The sequence below is a fragment of the Scyliorhinus torazame genome, chromosome 16, assembly GCF_047496885.1.
Source record: "Scyliorhinus torazame isolate Kashiwa2021f chromosome 16, sScyTor2.1, whole genome shotgun sequence".
Classification (NCBI taxonomy): Eukaryota; Metazoa; Chordata; class Chondrichthyes; order Carcharhiniformes; family Scyliorhinidae; genus Scyliorhinus; species Scyliorhinus torazame.
The window spans coordinates 166,842,371-166,865,344 of NC_092722.1; the positions used below are offsets into that span (position 1 = coordinate 166,842,371).

General features: G+C 44.2%; 1 protein-coding gene across 1 annotated transcript in view; it reads left to right on the plus strand.

Moving 5' to 3' along the window:
• nhlrc2 (NHL repeat containing 2) overlaps nt 1–22,665 on the plus strand; it is a 107,774-nt gene extending 85,109 nt beyond the window's left edge. Inside the window, exons 8-11 of the mRNA XM_072479443.1 lie at nt 6,474–6,596; nt 7,242–7,451; nt 13,830–14,040; nt 19,403–22,665. Coding sequence (XP_072335544.1) covers nt 6,474–6,596; nt 7,242–7,451; nt 13,830–14,040; nt 19,403–19,659 — 801 coding nt within the window. The 3' untranslated portion in view covers nt 19,660–22,665. The remainder of the gene's footprint in view (nt 1–6,473; nt 6,597–7,241; nt 7,452–13,829; nt 14,041–19,402) is intronic.
• The last annotated feature ends 309 nt before the right edge of the window (nt 22,666–22,974 follow it).

Below are 22,974 nucleotides of genomic sequence, written 5' to 3' on the forward strand. Positions count from 1 at the left end.
AACGGACGGGCCTGATAATACCCAAACTCTCCAAACGAGTGAGCTCCCCTTCTACCTTCTCGAGCAAGGCGTAAGGCACTGGGCGCGCCCGGAAATAGCGCAGCGTGTCTCCTGGTTCAACTTGGATACGGGCTACGGCCTCTTTTATACATCTGGGTATCGTCCTAGCACCTCAGTCAACCCTTCAGAAACTGTTTGGAGGATGTGCTGCCATTGCAACCGCAAATGGCACAACCAGTCCCGACCCAACAGGCTGGGCCCATGGCCGCGCACCACGATAAGTAGGAAACGCCCCTCCTGGCGTCCATAGACAACAGGGTTCATTGTAGTTCCTGCAATGTCCAGTGGTTCCCCCGTGTAGGTGGCCAACCTGGCCTGTGAGTCGGTTAATGTAAGGGTCTGTATACCCTGCTTGATGCGGTCGAATGTCCTCTGGGCGATCACGGAGACCGCTGTGCCAGTATCCAACTCCATCTCAAGCGGGTGGCCATTGACCCGTACTGTCACCTTAATGGGGGCCACACGGGGAGCTGCCACACAATGCAGCTGCAGGCAGTCGTCCTCCGTCTCCACGTCCTCAGGAGTAGTCGCCGCAGGTTCATCCACATGGAAGGTACGGCCTCTGGGCTGGTCCCAGTTACGGCCCTTGGGCTGGTCCCAGTTTCGGTCGGAACGACGGCGCCTCTGGCGCCCCCAGGACCGCCGTCCGCGACACAGACATGGCTCCTCGTCCATTGGCTCTGGAGAAGGCTCCCTTCGGGGAGGAATGTCCGACAGCCACTGACGTCGGTCCGGACGTTGCATCGCCCCAAGGTACCGCAGGAGTGCGGGGGGACGTTTTCGGACAGAAGGAGTTGCGCCCCAAGGCATGCACTTCCATTCCCTGTAGCTCCTGTACTCCTCGCTCTGCGCTCTCTCGGGACAATACTATTTGAATGGCCTGTTGAAAAGTCAATGTTGGCTCCGCTAACAACTTTCTCTGGGTGGCCGCATTGTCAATACCGCAAACCAAACGGTCGCATAACATTTCTGACAAGGTCTCACCATAGTCACAGTACTCCGCAATCCTGCGTAGCCTGGATAGAAAATCGGCAAAGGATTCTCCAGGGGTCCTCTCAGCGGTATTAAACCGGTAACGCTGGACTATCGTGGACGGGGTTGGGTTAAAATGTTGCCCCACTATATTCACAAGTTCATCAAACGTTTTGGTGTCCGGCGCAGCTGGGTACGTAAGGCTCCTAATCACCCCAAACGTATGTGGGCCGCAGGCGGTGAGCAATATGACCACCTGGCACTCGTTTTCGGTGATATTGTTTGCCCGGAAATAGTAACGCATCCGTTGTGTGTACTGGTTCCAGCTTTCCAGCGCAGCATCAAAAACATCCAAACGTCCGTACAGAGGCATGGTATAATAGAAAACAACTTCCAACCTGTATCCAACAAAATTCCAGGGAGGTGGCTTCAGCAGTGTAGACAGCTATTCACTTTTACCTTCATCGCCAGTTTTGTAAGGGCCACGAAGAATCCAGCACGAGTTTTAAGGATACAAAGTAATAACATTTATTTACTATCACATATATACATAACAGTAGCAGTAACTTCCCTTGCTACATACTCCTTCCTGCTGGATCCTGAACTGGCCAGCTTTATTTATACTAGGAGTTTACTAGTGGTTTCTCCGCCCCCCCCTCATTAGGGAAGCTCATACTCCCACAGGATTGTGGGATAGTCATTAGTCTCCAGCCAATGGTAAGTAGACAGGTTATAACAGTGGGGTTTACAGGTGAGTGGGCCTAGGTAGGGTTCTCTTTCAGAGAGTTGGTGCAGACCCAATGGGCTCCTTCTGCACTGTAGGGATTCCATGATTCAAAAATCTCTTACCAGCTCAGGAAAATCTGACTTTTCGACTTCTTGCATTAAACATCAACATCTGTTAGATGTACCAATATAGACAGACTAGTTACACATGGAAAAATAACCTAGGTGGCTCACTGGTGTCATAACTGTTGAGCCTAAAGTTCACCAAATAGGTTATTGTCAAGGCATCTGACAAAGTTTGAAAGCTTGCAAAACTAAATGAAAGAGCCTCACTCTGGATGTTGAAACCACGACAACATTCTTGGAATATAATATTGCATTAATCTTCCCATAAGCGCTAGATTGAGTTTAAGTTGCTTCGCAAAGTCAATTTGGTAACTAATTTGGTTTATAATCTTTCATTCGTGGAAAATCCAGTAGAATCATAGAATCCCTACAGTGCAGAAGGAGGCCATTCAGCCCATTGGGTCTGCTCTCTGAAAGAGAACCCTACCTAGGCCCACTCACCCGTAAACTTGTAACCCCACCTAACCAAGGGACAATCCACCTAATCAGCACTTCTGTGGACTGTGGGAAGAAATTGGAGCACCCAGAGGAAACCCACACACACACGGGGAGGATGTGCAAACTCCACAGACAGCTACCCGAGACCATACTTGAACCTGGGTCCCTAGCGCTGTAAGGCAGCAGTGCTAGCCACTGTGTCGCCACTCGAGTGTACAGATTCCTGAAAGGTATTGTCTCTGAAGTCAGTCCTTCACAGATAGCCGCAAGTTGAACTTTGAATTTGCCATGCGCATCAGAATGTTTTGAATCCGTAAATTTAGGATCTTAGATTCCTGTGCTTAAAAGGATCACTTTCACAGAACTTGGGCTGGATTCTCCTCACCCCGACGCTGAAATCACGTCCGGAGCCAGGGCGGAGAATCCAGTTCCATGCATGTAATCGGGACTAGCGCCGGTTCCTCGATTCTCCAGCCCCCGAAAAGCAGCATACTCGGGGAGTATGCCGCGCCGCGTATCCCTCACCTGCGGCCATTGCCAGAGGCCCACCCAGGATTCTCCGCCCCCGACTGGCTGAAGTCCCAAAGGCGTGGACCACTCGTGGTCCTGCCGTTTGGGATACTCGCGTGGCGGCTGCGGACTCAGTCCACGGCAACCATGGGTCGGGGGCTGGCCGATCGGAGGGCAGCGGGGGCCTCATATGGGACCGGGGTATTTTTGAGCGGGTGGTCCGGGTCACTATTTACACAATCCAGCTCCGTGGTCTGAGTTCACCATGGAGCACGGCGCGGCCGCTGTAGGCCGCCGCCATGCGCATGCACGACCTCTGACCCGGAAGTGCTGGGAGCTGTATCTGCAGCTGGAGCTGCGAGCTTCACGACGGCTCCCTGCTGGCCAACTGCAGGGCTGTGAATATGTGGCCTTTTGATACCAGTCTTTTTGGCGTAGATGGCCCTGGTTTTCACAACGACGTGGGGACATAATCCCTGAAACGGAGAATCCAGCCCCTTATTTAAGCTCCAAGGGTGCACATGAATAAGGCAGATACCAGGCTACATAATTTTCTTGCCGTAGATTGTTTAGAGGTTCACTTTTCTCAAGGAATCATGTAGTCTATAAGTTTAATCTGGAGTTACTGTCAGCCTGCATAATAGTGAAGGTAGCTGAGAATACACTTCTGCAAGTTAACCCACAGTTATGGGTTTAAGTTTGTAAGATCAAAGGTGAAACTGGGTAAGTTGGTAAATATTGTAACTCATCGTGTTATAGCCCAAAAATTGGCCATTTGGCCTATCATGTCCTTATCATAGAATTTACAGTGCAGAAGGAGGCCATTCGGCCCATCGGGTCTGCACCGGCTCTTGGAAAGAGCACCCTACCCAAGGTCAACACCTCCACTTTATCCCCATAACCCAGTAACCCCACCCAACACTAAGGGCAATTTTGGACACTAAGGGAAATTTATCATGGCCAATCCACCTAATCTGCACATCTTTGGACTGTGGGAGGAAACCGGAGCACCCGGAGGAAACCCATGCACACACGGGGAGGATGTGCAGACTCCGCACAGACAGTGACCCAAGCCGGAATCGAACCTGGGACCCTGGAGCTGTGAAGCAATTGTGCTATCCACAATGCTACCGTGCTGCTAGTGTTGAATTCTAATTGATCCATCTAGTCTAATCCACCTGGCTAGTTTGAATATTCAAGGAAGTATCTAATTTATTTTTAAGGATTTACCCATTTTTAGGCTCTACCTATTGAAATTTCACATTCTAACCACCATCTCTGGAAAATAATTTCTTCTAACCTTTCCTCAAACACAAAATATGCTGTGGTTTCATGATTAAGAGGGAATTTAATTGGCTAAATATGTACATTTGCTTATTATGGGCGGGATTCTCCGAAATGGAGGCAGAGTGTGAACGCCGTCGAGGTTAACAACGGCGCGAAACGCCCCTATCCCGACCAATTGAGGGCCTGATAATGGGCTAGGTGCGGCGCCGCGTATTTTACGCGTGCCAGGCCTTGGCGCCGCATGCATGACGCGACCAGCGGCGCATAACTGGCGTCACCCGCGCATGCGCGGGTTGGCCGGCGCCAACGTTCCCGCGCTGTTCCCGCCGGCAGCGACCAAGTGTGGACGGCGCCGGGGGGAACCCGCCGTTTTGGGCAGGCCGCTCGGCCCATCCGGTCCGGAGAATCGCGGGGGTACCGGTGAATCGCCATTTTGCCTGTCTCGGGCGATTCACTGTACCATGATTGTGCCGATCTGGCCGCTTCCGTGAATCGCGGGAGGGCGTCGGACCGGCGTCGCAGGAAAATCTGGCGACCCAGGCGATTCTCCGAACCGACGCGGGAGCGGAGAATCGCGCCCTATAAGTTTCTTCAGAATCCTTGGGTTTTTAGTTTTTACCTTCGCAACTAAACATGATTCGTTATTTAATTATTATTCAATAGTTTTGACAATCATTTCAATTTCAGTTTATTCATTCCAAATTTCCACTTCAACGCACAGTGATATTACACTCAATAAGTTCCAAATATTTATATCTTGATTATAATCATAGTTATACTGACTATATAATGAATAATAATTAAACTTATATAAAGAACATCTGAAGTGCAATTAACATTGCTCTGCTGTCAGTGTCAAAAAAAATCTGGAGATCTTTTAAGGTGAAAATAAATACTCTTTGAGTAAGCAACCGTGCTCAACGTTTTCAGATGCCTTCATCTTGACCCCAAGGATGTCAAATTGTAAAAGTGCTCTTTTTTGGCTTGGTGCAAGTTGTTTCAAAATCAGTGCTAAAAGTAGTCTGATAAGATTACAAGTGCTGTCTAGTTGCCTCTTCTGGAGGTCTAGAATGTTGATTGCAGTGGTACTGTCAGGCTAAAGTGGTGTGAAAAGTTTATCTTCCAGCATGCTGTTAATGTTTCACACTTGGTACTGTTCCCAGTCATACATCTGGTAATGGAGAAGCATTGCTCAGGTCTATTTCAGGTCATGGATGGAAAATTATGTTTAACATATCACTAAGATATCAAGTCTAGTAATGTGCTCTTAGTGGAAGATTTTGCAAGTAAATACTTTTGAAAAGCACTTCTCTCTTAAGCTTAAAACTAAATTTGGTATGTGTCGTTTGGTAGGTGAATACAAAGTTTATTTTAAAGCAGTGAAGGACAATTCCAAGTATTCCAATGAAAAGTATTCCAAGACATACACAGAATTTCAGTTTCAGAGCACCTTTATTGTCTTCAAGGGAGATCCAAATAAAAAAGAGACATAAGAGTTAATAAATATTAAAATATAATTCAGCTTTGGTCAAAAATTGAACTTTGGACTTAACTTCAATAATTTGGTTAAGCAGCCTCCACAGTAAACTGGTCGAACTCTGAAAATTATACCTTGTTAGCAGGGGTCCTCGGGAAGTCCCAGAAAGATGGGGCATGGAGGATAGCACAGGGAGTCAATTTTCTGAAGAGCTCCATGTTTTTGCCCCATTCAGGACAGCTTAATTTTCTCGAGGGATCCCACATTAGCATATGCACGGTGCCCAAATCCTGTTCTAGGCAGCCTGAAAAATGACCCAACCTAATTTTGATCAGACAATTTTTAGGCATCCTTGTTGGTCCCAGTTAGGTTTTCCTGCATCCCTTTTGAGCATGTAAAAGGGACAATTGATTGATTGATTGTCACATGTAACAAAGTACAGTGAAAAGTATTTTTCTACGGCCAAGGGAATGTACACAGTACGTACACAGTAGACAAAAAAAATAATCGACTAAGTACATCGACAAATAGTGATTGGTTACAGTATGGAACAAGGGTCAAACAAAGCAAATACATGAGTAAGAGCAGCTTCGGGTGTTGTGAATAGTGCTCTTACAGGGAACATATCAGTCCGAGGGAGAGTCATTGAGGAGTCTAGTAGCTGTGGGGAAGAAGCCGTTCCTGTGTCTGGGTGCGCAATTCTTCAGACTTCTGTATCTTCTGCTGATGGAAGGGTCTGGAAGAGGGAAAAGCCTGGGTGTGAGGGGTTTCTGACAATGCTGTCTGACTTCCTGAGGCAGCGGGAGGTGTAGACAGAATCAATGGGAATCAATTATCAATTATCTAGTAATAAATCAGACTTCTTTAAAATTTTCAGAATCTCTTTGCTTTTGGAGATCTGGATGGTATTGGGATAAATGCGAAGTTGCAACACCCCCTTGGAGTGGCTTGGAATGAAAAGACAGGTCTACTGTATGTAGCCGATTCCTATAATCACAAAGTAAGTGTTCCTTTTGTCCTAATGTAAAACTAAAACCAAATTTATTTCATTTCCAATATTGATTTTCAAACTCTAGAAATAAGGTTAGCTATAATTAACATGCGATAACAAAATATTTCACTCAACTTTATCTACAGAATAGAAGATAAGGCTAAATGTGACACATCTCTTATTGCACTGTATGCTTTCACGGAAAATCTGCATTTACAAGAATCATTTCAGATGCAACAGGGAAACAGCATTAGCACCAGGCAGAAAGAAAAGGCTTAAGAAATAGGAGAAATTAAATAGGTTTTATACATTGTGTACAACCTATCATGAAATGTGTATTTATAAGTGACTGTCTATGATTTAAAACTGCATTAAAGAACTAAATAATTAATAAGGCCTTTTTATCATCTAATATTGGTTCACAAGTATCTTCCAGGTGATCACAATTTATATTTTAAATGTTACATTTTTTTTGCAGCTACATGGGAAAAATGCTTTATTTGAAGAAAGTCAAAGGCACACTATAGACACACACACATCTGTTACAGGGTACTAAATATGAAGTCTCTTATTGAGAGAATGAAATCTGTATTTTAAGGTTCTATCAGTTTTCTTTTGCCAGGGGACTGAAATATTTATTTATTTTGTTCTCAGGTCAGAGTAATAGATCCAAAAACAAAAAAATGTACTACGCTAGCAGGAACTGGTAAAGCCAGCGATGTTACTGCTTCTGATTTCAATCAAGCTACATTCAATGAGCCAGGAGATGTGTGTATTGGTGATCATGGGAATGTACTATATGTGGTGGACACTAACAATCACCAGGTCAAGGTGCTTGATTTGGAAATGCAGACTGTCTCTGTGGTAAGTTACATTAATTGCACCAATTACTTTACATCATGGAACATAAGTTGGTAGTTAAGCACCATTTCTTGATTGCCATAGTGTTTTTTTGTGGAATTGGGCAGACTTAAAGCAGCTGAAGGCAAGCAGCATCACATAGACCGAGGAAACAGGATCTAAATAAAGTCAGCAATTAGTCTGATGCAGCAATTGGAACAAGGACCAGAACTCTCAATTCTTCAGAAACCAGGGGCGCGATTCCCGCCCCCGGCGATTCTCCGACCCGCAATGGGCCAAAGTCCCGCCGCTGTCAACCCACGCCAGCCGGCGTGGATTGAACCACCTTTCGAACGACGGGACAAGGCGGTGCGGGCGGGCTCTGGGATCCTGGGGGGGGGGCACGGGGCGATCTGGCCCCGGGGGTGCCCCCACGGTGGCCTGGCCCGCGATTGGGGCCCACCGATCCGCGGGCGGGCCTGTGCCGTGGGGGCACTCTTTTCCTTCCGCCTTCGTCATGGTCTTCACTATGACGGAAGCGGAAGAGACCCCCTCCACTGCGCATGCGCGGGGATGCCGTGAGCGGCCGCTGACACTCCCGCGCATGCGTCGCACGGCAAAATCATTTCCGCGCCAGCTGGCGGGGTGCCAAAGGCGTTTCCAGCCGGCGGGGCGGAAATCGCTCCGGCACGGGCCTAGCCCCTCAAGGTGAGGGCTCGGCCCCTCCAGTTGCGGAGAATTCCGCACCTTTGGGGCGACGTGATGCCGGACTAATTTGCGCCGTTTTTGGCGCCGGTCAGCGGACATCGCGCCGATTGTGGAGAATCCCGCCCCAGATCTCAAAAGTTAGTAGAAAACAAGGCTGCTTCTCTTTGAAACTTAAAAAAAAAAAATCTTATACCCTACTTAGACTGAAGATCTCGATTTCAAATAATCTGACTTCTTAATCTTAACGTAAAAGATTTTTAAAATATTCATTTACAGAAGGTGGACGTTTTTGACTAGGCCAGCATTTATTGCCCGTCGATAGTTGCCTTTGAGAAGATGGTGGTGAGCAGTCTTCTTGAATCGCTGCAGTCCCTGAGGTGTAGGTACACCCACAGTGCTATGGAAGGAAGTTCTCGGATTTTGACTCCGTGACAGTGAAATAACGGCGATATATTTCCAAATCCGGATGGTGTATCACTTGGAGGGGAAACACCAAGTGGTGATGTTCCTAGGTATCTGCTGCTCTTGTCCTTCTAGATGGTAGTGGTTGTGGATTTGGAAGGTGCTATCTAAGGAACCCTGATGAGTTCCTGCAGTGCATCTTGTAGATGGTACACATGGCTGCCACTGTTTGTCGGTGATGCAAGGAGTGAATGTTTGTGGAAGGGGGGGGAGCAATCAAGTGGGCTGCTTTTTCTTGGACAAGCTTCTTGTGTTGTTGGAGCTCCACTCATCCAGGCAAATGGAGAGTCTTCCATTACACTCCTACATGCCTTGCATATGATGGATAGGCTCTGGGGAGCCAGGAGGTGAATTACTTGCCGCAGCATTCCTAGCCTTTGGCCTGCTGTTGTGGTCACAGTATCTAGGGCTACTCCAGTTCAGTTTCTGGTCAATGGTGACCCCCACAATGTTGATAGTGGGGCATTAAGCAATGTCATTCAATGTCATGGGGCAATGGTTAGATCCTCTCTTTTTGGAGATGGTCATTGCTTGGCACTTCAGTGGCACGAATGTTACTTGCCACATGTCAGCCCAAGTCTGGATATTGGCTAAGCCTTGCTGCACTTGGACATGGACTGCATCATTATCTGAGGAGTTGCGAATGATACTGAACATTATGCAGTCATCTGCAAACATCCCCCACTTCTGACTTTATGATGAAGTATCTGAAGATGGTTGTGTCTAGGACACTACCCTGAGAAACCCCTGTAGTGATGTCCTAGCGTGGAGATGATTGACCTACAATCACCACAACCGTGATGCCATATGTGACTCAAACCAACAGAGGGTTTTCCCTCTGATTCCCACTAAATTCAGTTTTGTTAGGACTCCTTGATGCCATATTCGATCACATGCTGTCTTACATCAAGGTCAGTCACTCTCAACTCTCCTCAAGCACTCAGCTCTTTTGTCCAAGTTTGAACCAAGCTGTAATGAGGTCAGGAGCTGAGTGTCCTGACAGAACCCAAAGTGTAAAGTCTCAAGCAAGCGAGGAAGGGGCATTAATGGCCTTGGGGGCCTTGGCTGGTCCTCAGGCACCTGCACAGCCCAGCTTCGGAGATGGTCCATGAGTCAGTTGAGAGTCCTTTCCTTGTACTCATACAGAATATGAGACTGGGCCGGACCGTTTTATACCATTCCTGGGATCCACAATGCGCCGTCTGCAACATCTCTGATGTAAAACACTAAAAATGCCCTAATAGGTCTGGTTTGTTTTGTTCCTATTTGTTCCTGTCGGTCGCGGATCCTTCCTCCAGTGTCTGGTGAAACGAGGCTCAACCGTGTGTACAGTTGATGTCAGATCAAAAGTTCTGTGGGCCCTACCCCGGTGGTTGCATGCGGTGTGGTCCTAAAGTAAAAAAAAAACGGGCAAGGCGAGTTTCTGGGGAAGCTGAGGCCTGCTTTTGCATCCCAAACTTAAACATCTGCACTGCTCACTCAGCCAACCCATTGGGTGATGGGTAGTAAGTTTTGGTTCACACATGACCGATCCCATTTTGATTTAGAAAATTGGCGAACTCCAAACTTGTAAAAGTGGTGCCATTGTCCGATACCAGTACCTCGAGAAGTCCGTGAACACTAAAGGTTTGCCGAAGCCACTCGGTGGTGGCTCGTAGAGGTCATACAGTGAACATTCATCCATTTTGAATGTGCATCCACGATCATTAGATACATCACCCCTTGAAAAGACCCCTCAATCCACATGGAGGCGGACCATGGGCGGCCCACCATTCCCATGGGTGAACTGGAGCTGCTGGGGGGAGCTTTTGGTGTTCCTGGCACCGTGTGCATTGCTTTGCTAATTTCTCGATATCTGTATATTTTCCGGGCCGCCACACATAACTCGGGTCAACGTTTTCATTTTGGAGTCTCTTGGGTGTCCGCTGTGGAGGTATAGCAAGATAGCCCTCTGGCCGCGCTCGGGACGACCACTTGGCAACCCCACAGTAGGATGCCATCCACCACGCTGAATTTGGCCCCTTTTCTGATAAAAGCACGTAGATCCTCTGGGTGGGCACAATGCTGGGCCCCATACAGAACTGTGGGGCAGACTCTGGCTAATAGTGGGTCTGTCTGTGTTCATGCTTTTACTTGGGCCGTCATCACAGGTAAAGAGTCCATAAAGTGTAGGGCAGCGATTATCTCATCTGATGCTGTTGGCGTACTGGTGGGCAGAGGGAGGTGGCTGAAGGCGTCTGTGTGCGGAATCTTTGTCCCTAAGCGATATTCCAAGACATACTCATACGCTGCCAAGAGCAGAGCCCAACACTGAAAGCGGGGGGATTTCCCTATCCTCTTTCAACAAACCTAATAAGGGCTTATGGTCCATATATGCTGTGAATGTATGTCCATAGACATATTGATGGAACCGTTTTACTTCAAAAACCAGCGCCAAACCTTCTTTCTCTATTTGAGCATAATTTTGCTCTGCTGCCGCCAAATCGTGAGAAGCAAACGCAATGGGTCGCTCCGTATTGGTGTTCATTCAGTGTGCCAGGGCAGCCCCGATGCCGTAGGGCGAAGCCTCGCATGTTAGCATCTTTGCGTTGTGGGGGTGAGACCCACACAGACACGGGAGAATGCAAACTCCACACGGACAGTGACCCGGGGCCAGGATCAAACCCAGGTCTTCGGCACTGTGAGGCAGCAGTGCTAACTCCTGCGCCACCATGCTGCCTAAGCAATAAATGTTTTGACCGGTCAAAGTGAGTCAGCAGATGCAAAGATGATAGTTGTTTTACTTCGTCAAAAGCTATCTGCTGTGGCGGGTTCCAAAGCCAATGTTGGCCCTTTAACAACTGATTCAGCAGGGCCAATGCTCTTGCCAAGTTTGGGATGAATTCCTGTAATAGTTTATAAGGCCCCAGAAAGGCAGAGTTCTGTTTGATCCTTTGGCACAGGTGCCTGCTGGATTGATTACTCAAACCTTATCATCCACTGGGTGTAACCCGTTTCTGACCACCCTGCAGCCTACGTATATTACCTCTTTCGCGTGGAATACGCATTTTTCACACTGTAGGCGGACCTCGACTGCCTTGAATCAACCCAGTACATCCTCTAGGTTTTCCATGTGTTCCCGGACGGGGGAACCGGTGATCAGCATGCCATTCAGGTTAACTGTTTCTTGTGGTAATCTGCGGAGGATACTCTCCTTCACTCGTTGGAAGATGAACTAATTGACGATGAGCGAGGCTCATGCCGAGCTTGGTAAAGGTACGTCCTCCACTGAGCCTTGCGTATAGATCCTCAATCTTGGGTACTGGATAACAATCTAAACGGGATGCTCGATTGATTGTCATCTTATATATCCGCAAAGGCGGATGGAACTGTCAGGCTTCATTACCAGCACGATCGGCATAGCTCAATCCGCAAATTGCACCGGGCGGATGATTCCCAAATACTTTAGACGTCCACTTCTGCATCGACCTTTGGTTTCATAGGGGATGGGGTGGGCCCGAAAATACCGTGGCTGGGCCTTTGGATCAATTCAGATCTTGGCAGCAGCCCCCCAGATCATACCGAGTCCTTCTTGGAAAACCCCCAGGAAGTGTGCCAATACCGCGTCCGTCCCGTTGGGGTACATTCAGCACACTTGATACCTGTCCATCTGGAGACGTTTCAGCCAATCATGCCCCAGCAAATTTGGGCCCGAGTCTTTTGCTACCACCAATAGTAGGTTTGCCAACTGTGCTCTGTATTCCACGGGTACGTCTGAGGTGTCCGTGATCTCCAATGGTTCCCATTTGTATGTCGCCAGCCGAGTGTCGGTGCCTCGCAACACAAATGCATATGCTTGAGCGGATTTGGTCGTAAGTGCGGCAGCTGACCACAGAAACCGCTGCTCTGGTATCGAGCTCCATTTGTATTGGGAAACAGTTGGACCGGGCAGTCACTTGGATGGGCACCACCTGTGGCGCTGAGATGCAATAAAGGTAGTGAGTCCCCACCAGCCGGTCGTCTACGAATTGTGTCTCCCCTCTGGGACAATCATCGGGGTAGTGGCGGTGGGCGGGTGGGCTTCCTCGCTCGCGTCCATTTCATCTGCTTCTGGCATGGTGCATTTGTTCCATAGGTCAGGGGACTCCGGTGTGGGGGAAGGTCTGGTGTCTCTCACTGGCCTTTGGTCCTGGTCTCCATGAGTACGACTCCAAAGACAGGGGTCTGGAACTACAGCACGGGAAAGTGGTGATCCGTGCCCAGCTGGGCACCTAGGTTTAGGACAGCCTTTCCACGAAGCTCCTGGACACTGCGTTCAAAACCTTTCCGGGACAAAGCTATTTTGGTTGCTTTCTTCAGGTCAAGATGTGTCTCTCTCAACAAGCGTTCTTGAGTTACCACATCTCGGATGCCGCAAACCAGCCAGTTTCTGAGTACCTCACATAGCGTCAGGCCAATCTTGCAAATCTTGGCGAGCTTCTGTAAATGGACCAGAAATTTAGTTACAGATTCCCCCTGGTTTTGGGCAGCCGTGTGAAAACAGAATCGGCAGACAATTAGTGGTGGTTTCGGATCAAAATGGTTGCTTACCCAGGTAACTAAATCTATCAACTGGTGGGCGTTGCGTGAGCCTGGAAAAGTCAAACTTTTGATGATGCTGTCGGTCTCTGTGCCGCAGACCCCTTGGAGGATCACTGTCTGTCTGTCGTCCCCGACAATAAAAAAAATAATTCAACACTTTTCTTTGAGAATTGTAAACAAAATGGTTTCAATTAAATTATAGTTTCCCCTCTCTGAGATGACTGTAGTTCGCTTCAAAGTGATCTCTGCCTGAGACCTTCTTGCTTGGTTCACTGGTAATCTTCCCATCGATATGTGTTTTGTCTTCTTTCTGGATTGCTCCCCTGTGGGCCTTTTTTCCCCCAGGAGTTTACAGAGATTGGCATATCTATCCTAATCCCTGAAACCAGGCATATGCAACCATCTGAAACAATATTTAGAATTTTATGAGCCGCTTGTTAAGGGCTCTTCATTTTTCGCTTCCCAAATGCACAACAAATTCTTGATTTGTTTCCCATTTGCTTGTTTTTAATTCCCCACTCAATTCTTATTTAACCCGGCTAAAACCTCGCCGCACCGCACTCTGCATCGTTTTGTACACCGATAAACTGAATGCTAAATTATCCTTAGTTTAAAAACCTACATACATAACATTGTGATGGTTGTGGAATAATTATTTTCATTTTTATTCAGTTGGCAATCACGACTGTGGTTACTGTTGATGCTCCCAAATATTCCGAACAAAAGCAAGTTCCTCGGTTACCGAAAACAGCTGCTTCAGTGCAAATGGCTCCATTAGTTGTGTCATCTGGTCAGACACTTCAGTTCCGTCTGATGATTGACCTTCCAGAAGGAGCAAAACTTACAGAGGGAGCACCCAGTTTCTGGGCGCTCTTGGCAGAAGGTAATTTATATTTTAAATGAATTTGTTACAATATGCTAGAATCTATATGCTATATGCTCAGAGTAACTACACAATTATTTTGTAAACAAGTACACATGTGTGCCAGTTAAGGTAGTTTGTTTCAGGATTGAATATTGCAACTATTGATTTCTTGGTATAATAACTTATGTGGGTACAAATCTTTTCTCTCAAATTCAGAAAGATTGTGGAAAAACCTTTTATTTGGCTTTGAAAAATGTACACTAAAACAATTTTTTTTTTTTTGCTTCTACTGAATTAGCCAATGTCAAAGTTAAGACCAGACCTAAAAAGGAATATAGGCGGCATTTTGTCCAATTCTGGGAGACTATTGTGTCCAGTCACAGGACTAATCTGTTCCAAGTGCAGTGATCAAATAAGGCCTGTATAATTTTATCAATGAAGAAGAAGCCATTGGATTTTCCCACAGCCTGGCAATCTTTCTTCATTCCGCACTCTAAAACCTCAGCATTGGCAGGGAACAAGGGCACTTCTGATTTCATAGTGCCAGAATATCCTTTTCCATGATGCAAAGACTTCTCAAATTTCCAGAAATACCTTGGATCTTATGTACCGCAAGAGGCAGAAAGTTGAGTTGGTCTTGAAAAAGCGAAGCATTATTCCTGCCCTTTAATACCCCTGGAAGATTAGAACAGATTGCAGTTTAGCTCCTTCCATTCAACAGAGATAAAAACCATTTATTTGTCCAGAAGATTCTGATATTAAAAGCTGGCTCCAAAAAAGTTTCCCATAGAAGGATATGACTTATTTCCTGCCCTAACTCTGGAAGCCATGGGCCCGAATGTAGCTCTCATATGTACCGACGTTCAAAACCATGCACTTTTGATTATGCTTGCTAAAGTGGAAAGCAATTTAGCTTAAGTACGAAAGCACTATTTAAACACTAACTGGACTTAATTATAATAGTTATTTTAGTTATAACCTACATACTGAATGTAGTTCAGCAATGCTGAGGAGTGGATGGAGTCAGTGGCGTGGATAGAGTATTTGATGGAAACTACTGTAGTACTTTCAAGACTGGATGTCAGACAAGCAACCTGATATCCCAGAGGCAATGGAGGGGTAAAAAGGGGCGACAGAGGTGTAGAATTCGGTGTCATCAGCGTATATTTGAAATCTGAGTCCAGTTTGTGGATGGTGTCACCAAGGATCAGCATGTAGGTGAGTAAGAGCAGGAACCAAGGAAAGATCCCTGGGTAATCAATGATAGTGTCAAGGTACCATTAATGTCAGTAGCTTTCAATTCCAGATTTTCCCATTAATAAAGTGAATTAAAATTCCACCAGCTGCCATGGTGGGATTTGTACTGGTGGCCCTAGAACACAATTCAAGCCTCTGTATTACTAATCCAATGACATTATCACTATGCCAGCACCATTAGCAACAGTGCAGGGTAGAAAAAGGTAATTGTTGCTCCGGCCACACTCAACTGTATAAAAGTGAATTGGATAATGGAAGAACAGGATTGGAGAAGGATGGAATGATTAACCATACTAAAAGTTTCAGAGAGGTTGAGGAGGTAAAATTGAGAATCATGAAGTACTTTTTATTTGAAGTGAATACAGAAAAACAGTTCGTCATCACAGAGAAAAAGTGAAAACTTATGTCAACTCTACATAACTTGTTGCATAGGTAAAACTCAGGATAATTTGCACAGTTATTTTCCAAAGGAATCCAGTGTATTGGAGCAAATTCATGGAACATTTGTGTGGGTGACTCTGGGATTTAAACTTATGTCCATGGGACGTTGACATCCTGGCAAGGCCAGTATTTATTGCCCATTCCTTTACAACTGAATGGCTTGCTAGGCCATATCAAAGAAAGTTAAGAGCCAATCGTATTGTTGTGTGTCTGTAGCCACTTATAGGAACATGGGAACAGAAGTAGGCCATTCAGCCCCTCACACCTGTCCCACCATTTAATGAGACCATGGCTGATCTGTGACCTAACTCCATATGGGCCCATATCCCTTAATATCTTTGCTTAACAAAATTATATCTTCCTCAGCATGTGCTGTGTGTGCTCACACATGTGTAGTGGAGGGGAGGTTGTGGACATTTTTACATTTTTTGAATGTAAAATAAATAACTAACGAGAGCTTGCTGAGGATTATTAGCAAATTGGGTCACGCAAGCTGAGGGACTGGGAAAGCACATCACCACACACTTTAAAAATAGATCAAAGTATCTTCTGCTTATGGACAGGTGGTAAGAGGAAATAAGTACAGTTCACCAGTCTCTTACCTGTCCGTAACACCACCATAACTGTTTTCTTGACTCTGGACTGCAGCAGTTCAAGAAGACAGCTCACCACCACCTTCTGAAGGACAACTAGGGATGGGCAGTAAATGCTGGCTAACCAGCATGCTATAAAAGAATATAAAGAAAGACTAATTTGAATTATTTCCTGTGAAGCATGCTGAACTGGTTCTCTCGCTTCTTTGTTCCTTTTCTAGTCAGTTCAGCTGGAAACTAGGCTTTGTTTCTCCAATGGCCCACATTATTTTTCCTCTGTATTTGTCTCACTATTTGAAAATAGGATCTTGGAATGCTTCCCTTCAGCTCATATATTATTCTACAAATGTATAAGCTATGCCTACCTTTCGGGTATCTTCTCTTTTAGCACAAATTCATTCATTGTTCTCTGGCTACTCATTCAACGTTGAAATCAATACATTAGATTTAATGGTCATTAAAATGAAAAGTAGAGGCAGGTTTTACCTTGCTTGCAATTAAAAGATCAAAAATATGAGGAAAAATTGTTCTTAAATAAAGGATGCGAAATAATGTTAGTAGATTACAATCTAGGCTAAAATAAAAAAAGGCTTCTGATCATTTAACCTAACCCTCCCAGATTACAGCCCTACTATTGTCTTCATACAGAGCACATTTTTAAAATCAGTCCCATGTCCTGGCCTCAACCAGCTGTTCACCCTCTTGTATAAAGATGTTTTCCCAAATATATACCTTACATTTTTCTTTCACCTCTACTCTACAACTCTGAATCTATTTAGAAAGAGGAAGGAGTACATTTTTAAAATTTATTTAAAATACTCAATTCCCTTTTTTTCCAATTAAGGGGTAATTTAGTGTGGCCAATCCACCTAGCCTGCACGTTTTTGGCTTTTGGGGTGAGACCCATGCAGACACGGGGAGAATGTGCCAACTCCACATGGACAGTGACCCGGGGCGAGGACCGAATCTGGTTCTCCTCAATGCCATGAAGCAGCAGTGCTAACCACTGCGCCACCGTACCGCCCTAAGGAAGGAGTACATTTTTAATGACAAATGGAAATTAATGCAGGAAAGAATTGAAGTAGAAAAGCAATGAGATGAGGAGAAAGAAATGAAAGGCATTGGTGATGAGCAAGAGACCACATTTTCAAAAATTCTCTTTATATAGTTCTAGAATACGAGATGGGATGGCCAGATGGGATTTATCCTAGGATTCTCTGGGAAGCTAGGGAGGAGATTGCTGAGCCTTTGGCCTTGATCTTTAAGTCATCTTTGTCGACAGGAATAGTGCCAGAAGACTGGAGGATAGCAAATGTTGTCCCCTTGTGCAAGAAGGGGAGTAGAGATGACCCCGGTAACTATAGACCAGTGAGCCTTACTTCTGTTGTGGGAAAAATCTTGGAAAGGTTTATAAGACATAGGATGTATAATCATCTGGAAAGGAATAATTTGATTAGAGATAGTCAACACGGTTTTGTGAAGGGTAGGTCGTGCCTCACAAACCTTATAGAGTTCTTTGAGAAGGTGACCAAACAGGTGGATGAGGGTAAAGCACTTGATGTGGTGTATGTGGATTTCAGTAAAGCGTTTGATAAGGTTCCCCATGGTAGGCTACTGCAGAAAATACGGAGGCATGGGATTCAGGGTGATTTAGCAGTTTGGATCAGAAATTGGCTAGCTGGAAGAAGACAAAGGGTGGTGGTTGATGGGAAATGTCCTGACTGGAGTCCAGTTACCAGTGGTGTACCACAAGGATCTGTTTTGGGGCCAATGCTGTTTGTCATTTTTATAAATGACCTGGAGGAGGGCGTAGAAGGATGGGTGAGTAAATGTGCAGATGACACTAAAGTCGGTGGAGTTGTGGACAGTGCGGAAGGATGTTACAAGTTACAGAGGGACATAGATAAGCTGCAGCGCTGGGCTGAGACGTGGCAAATGGAGTTTAATGCAGAAAAGTGTGAGCTGATTCATTTTGGAAGGAATAACAGGAAGACTGAGTACTGGGCTAATGGTATGATTCTTGGCAGTGTGGATGAGCAGAGAGATCTCGGTGTCCATGTACATAGATCCCTGAAAGTTGCCACCCAGGTTGAGAGGGTTGTGAAGAAGGCGTACGGTGTGTTAGCTTTTATTGGTAGAGGGATTGAGTTTCGGAGCCATGAGGTCATGCTGCAGCTGTACAAAACTCTGGTGCGGCCCCATTTGGAGTATTGCGTGCAATTCTGGTCGCTGCATTATAGGAAGGATGTGGAAGCATTGGAAAGGGTGCAGAGGAGATTTACCAGAATGTTGCCTGGTATGGAGGGAAGATCTTATGAGGAAAGGCTGAGGGACTTGAGGCTGCTTTCGTTAGAGAGAAGAAGGTTAAGAGGTGACTTAATTGAGGCATACAAGATGATCAGAGGATTGGATAGGGTGGACAGTGAGAGCCTTTTTCCTCGGATGGTGATGTCTAGCATGAGGGGACATACCTTTAAATTGAGGGGAGATAGATATAAGACAGATGTCAGAGGTAGGTTCTTTACTCAGAGAGTAGTAAGGGCGTGGAATGCCCTGCCTGCAACAGTAGTGGACTCGCCAACACTAAGGACATTCAAATGGTCATTGGATAGACATATGGACAATAAGGGAATAGTGTAGATGGGCTTTAGAGTGGTTTCACAGGTCGGCGCAACATCGAGGGCCGAAGGGCCTGTACTGCGCTGTAATGTTCTATGTTCTATTTAGAGGCTAGCATAATCATTGATCTTTACTGCAAAAAACGGTGATTAATTGTCCATCCCTACCAATATCATAGTAAGAAGTCTTACAACACCAGATTAAAGTCCAACAGGTTTATTTCGATTCACAAGCTTTCGGAGCACTGCTTCTTCCTCATTCACCTGAGGAAGGAGCTGTGCTCTGAAAGCTAGTGATTCGAAACAAACCTATTGGACTTTAATCTGGTGTTGTAAGACTTCTTACTGTGCTCACCCCAGTTCAATGCCAGCATCTCCACATCATGGCTACCAATATCATGTAATGTTGATGAAATTGCGTATTAATTTTAAATTGGGACTTCAATTTTTATATATTTTTTTAATTTGCAGGGCACGAATGGCTCACTGCAGGACAGAAGATCAGTGGAGATATAGTTGATCTTGTGAATGTGCCTGAAGTTTTCTTTGTTGTGCCTGCCCAAGTACAAACAAATGCACTTGTGTTAACTATAGATGTGTGTCTCTATTTTTGTAATAAGAACAGCAATAATTGCCAAATGAAAGGAATTTCATTTAAACAACCATTACAACTCTCAAACATAGGTCAAGAAACTGTTTCAAAAGTGAACCTCCCCTTCAGCTTTTAAACAAATGGCTTTACAAATTAAATCTTAGTTATCTGCAGAGGGAATTTCTAAGAATCAAACGAAAATGTACATTTTAACTTTATACCATAAAGATCAGTTTGTTAAATATAATCTTTGAAAATAAGTTGACGCAATGGATTAATAAACTACCCATTTATTTATAGTTACCCGAGTTTGAATTCAGCCCAGTTCAATAGGATGAAGATCTTGACATGACTTTAAACAGTCTAAATCCAGTCCCGATTGAGTATGGGCCTACAGCAGCAAAATTCTTAATTTTAACATTCGTGGAATTGCAATTCACAACTTCACTTATGCCACAAAGAAGGCTGGGTTCAGAAATAAAAATAGTGCACAAGGCCAATAAAGACGCTTGATCGTCTGTGGTTGTATCTGAGACTCATTTTTGGCAAAATAGAGGGAGGTTTACTCTGCAGTTGGCTGTACTCGACCTGACCAGGAGTTTTTGAAATGGAAAAAAATGTCATTCCCCAACATTAGCCTCATTTGCCTTTGGTAACCACAACATTCAAAAAAACGAAAGCTTATGCCTTTAGTAATTACTAATGTAAAAAATTCTGTACATGTAATTCTACTTTAAAATAGAAGCAAACAAGGTTTCCTGTTGAAATAATTTTCTGTGTTAAAGGTATCCAGGTAAAAAAAACTAAGGAAAACGCATTTAACCAGAGTTAATGCAGTTCTGTCCAAATTCTCAAAAAGTGAGAGAACTCTCTGCATTCCTGGCTTGAGCTTTGAAGCATAGCCAATAGAAACTGGTTACAACAATAAAAATTCCTAGTGCTGTCTCACAATTGTAATCAGTGCGATATTACTTATAAAACACAAACAGCTGTTATTTAGAACCAGAGTGATAAAGTGCCATATAAATTCAAGAGAATGGTGACATCATATTCTTTAAAAGCTCACAAATACCAAAATGTTTGTGTTTTAGTTTATTTCTATTTAAGCTTCTACCAATGAACAAATGAATTGGATGAAAATGAAAGAAATATTGTGCATATTTAAATCAGATATGAATAATGGCATATTAAACATCTTTCAGAATTTGTTCATTTTGATAAGTGAAAGCAGAAAGCACTTTGAATTCTGATAAAATCAAGTTAATGATTTGTAAGTCTGAACTGTAATATAGTTTTGTCCGATTAAGATCAACAAACGTCAGCCCAACTCCTCTTTTACCAAAATGCAATTAATCTTAACAGTATTTGAGTTTTACAAACCAAAAAGAAAGTGAACAGTGCTTTCTGTTGACTTCTGTGCGCATTTTTCTTTCAGTCAATGTGGCAAGTATCTTTGTATTTCTTAACTAGAAATGAACATATTTAAATGTTCAGAAAGAACACATATATTATACAACTGCTGTGCATATTAACGCAATAAAGTTAATTAACTTTTTATGTAAATGGGAAATTGTGTTGTGATGAGTCTCCAAATACTTTTGGAGTAAATTTACTCCTAATCTCACAACCACATTGTCAGTTTTGTGCTTTGTGGCACAGAGAATTATTTATGCAACATAGCACATGCATTCTTATTTATAATAAGGCTATGCTGGACTTAGCATATAACCAATTTTGGCTCTTCCAAAATAAATTAATATAAAGGATATTAATTTATGCTAACTTTTACAATACATATTGTACTATTGCATCAAAGGTTAGAAACTCAAAGTGAGTTATCATTTAGAAGTTGCATATTAAAAATATGTTATATCACTCACTGGTTTTCCACATTTCATGTAGAACAGTCATGCCATTTCCTTATTGGCCTGATGTATGGCAGAAATGAATGATTTCTCTCACAATCACATCCATAATTCAACCATGTAAATTAACTCATCACAGTATTGTAAATTTGCATTAGCAGCAGTTACTTTTCAATCTAATAGAGTATTGTCTTGAGTGAAAACTGGTCATAGAACAGTAAAGTCCTCCAAAATAAATCTTAGACTATTATTCTGTATGGGCTAGAGTAATTTGTATGCAGGTTATTCAATAATGTGACAGATAACATCAATATTTTTCCAGCAATTTGAACTCGAAGAGTAAAAAGATTTGATTGGAGCTTGCATTGAGGTGAGGTTGTGTAATGCAGTAGACTTCATAGACTCATAAGTTTCGCCATCATGGCCAAATTGGCAGACGAGCCCAGAGGTCTGCCCCTGAACATGGCACTTAGCATTTTGCAGGGATGAAAATGTGGGTGGTTCATGCTTTGGACATGCAAATTTTACAGAGACAGCTGGCCATTTAAATCATCAGGTGCCTCCACTCAAGTTGCATTTTGGTATCTCAGGAGTGTAGAACAGAGTAGGTCTGGTAAGAGCATGTCTAAACGTGTTCATTTCTTTGGATAAAGGCACCCCTTAAAGAGGTGTAGTACCCCTTTGGATATGGTTCCAGGACACCATTAGGGGAGGTCATTGGGGGAGGTCTGGTGCCCTTTGGAATTGTTAAAATTGGGCATTGATGTGTTTAAAAAAGTGCATTAATTGTGAAGCAAATTGGAACTGTCAATGTTTCAAGAGGTCTTGTCAAAATAATCTGTCAAATAGAGCTATCAAAAACATCAAGAGGAACTGTCATAGGCACCTCTCAAAGGGAGCTGTTAATTTGAAACGGCATTTTAAAAATCTGCTCTATAAATCTTTGCAAATCATTTCTGAAATGTTTAAAAAATAAATTTCTTGCAATTTCATTCATTTTGTTGACATAAGCCTGAGGGTTTCCATTACTGCATTAATGTTGCATAACTGATTTTGCAACCATCCATTTTCATATCAAGGTGCATCATTTCACTGTTTCATTGACAGCTACAAGTACTTAAACACTCTTTGAAGTGGGACTATGAATTCTGATGTTATAAGGGATTATGTATTTGAATGAAATGTTTGGTCTTATAAGGTAGTTGAGGAATTTCAATGTCGTACATGGGTTTTTATGAATGAGGTTTTTTTCAATATATTAAAGTCTGCAATAACCACTTGGAACTTTATTTTGTTGAATTGTATTTTGCTGCATGGGTCCTGATGTCTGCCCATGATAGATACCGGATGTGTTGGCCTGGCAGGCGTAAGGATAAAGGGAACTCAGGGCATAGATTGGTCCCTGCACCAGGAATCCTCCTTACTACTTCCAGTGTCACCCACCGTGTCCACTGATACAGCTCCCCTCCGCGTTCACTATCATTCGTTCGGATTCAAATTCTGGTCCCCAGAGCATTACTGTGGGTCTCTGGATTAGTAGTCCAGTAACAATACCACTACGCTATTGGCTCCCTATCTGTGTACGA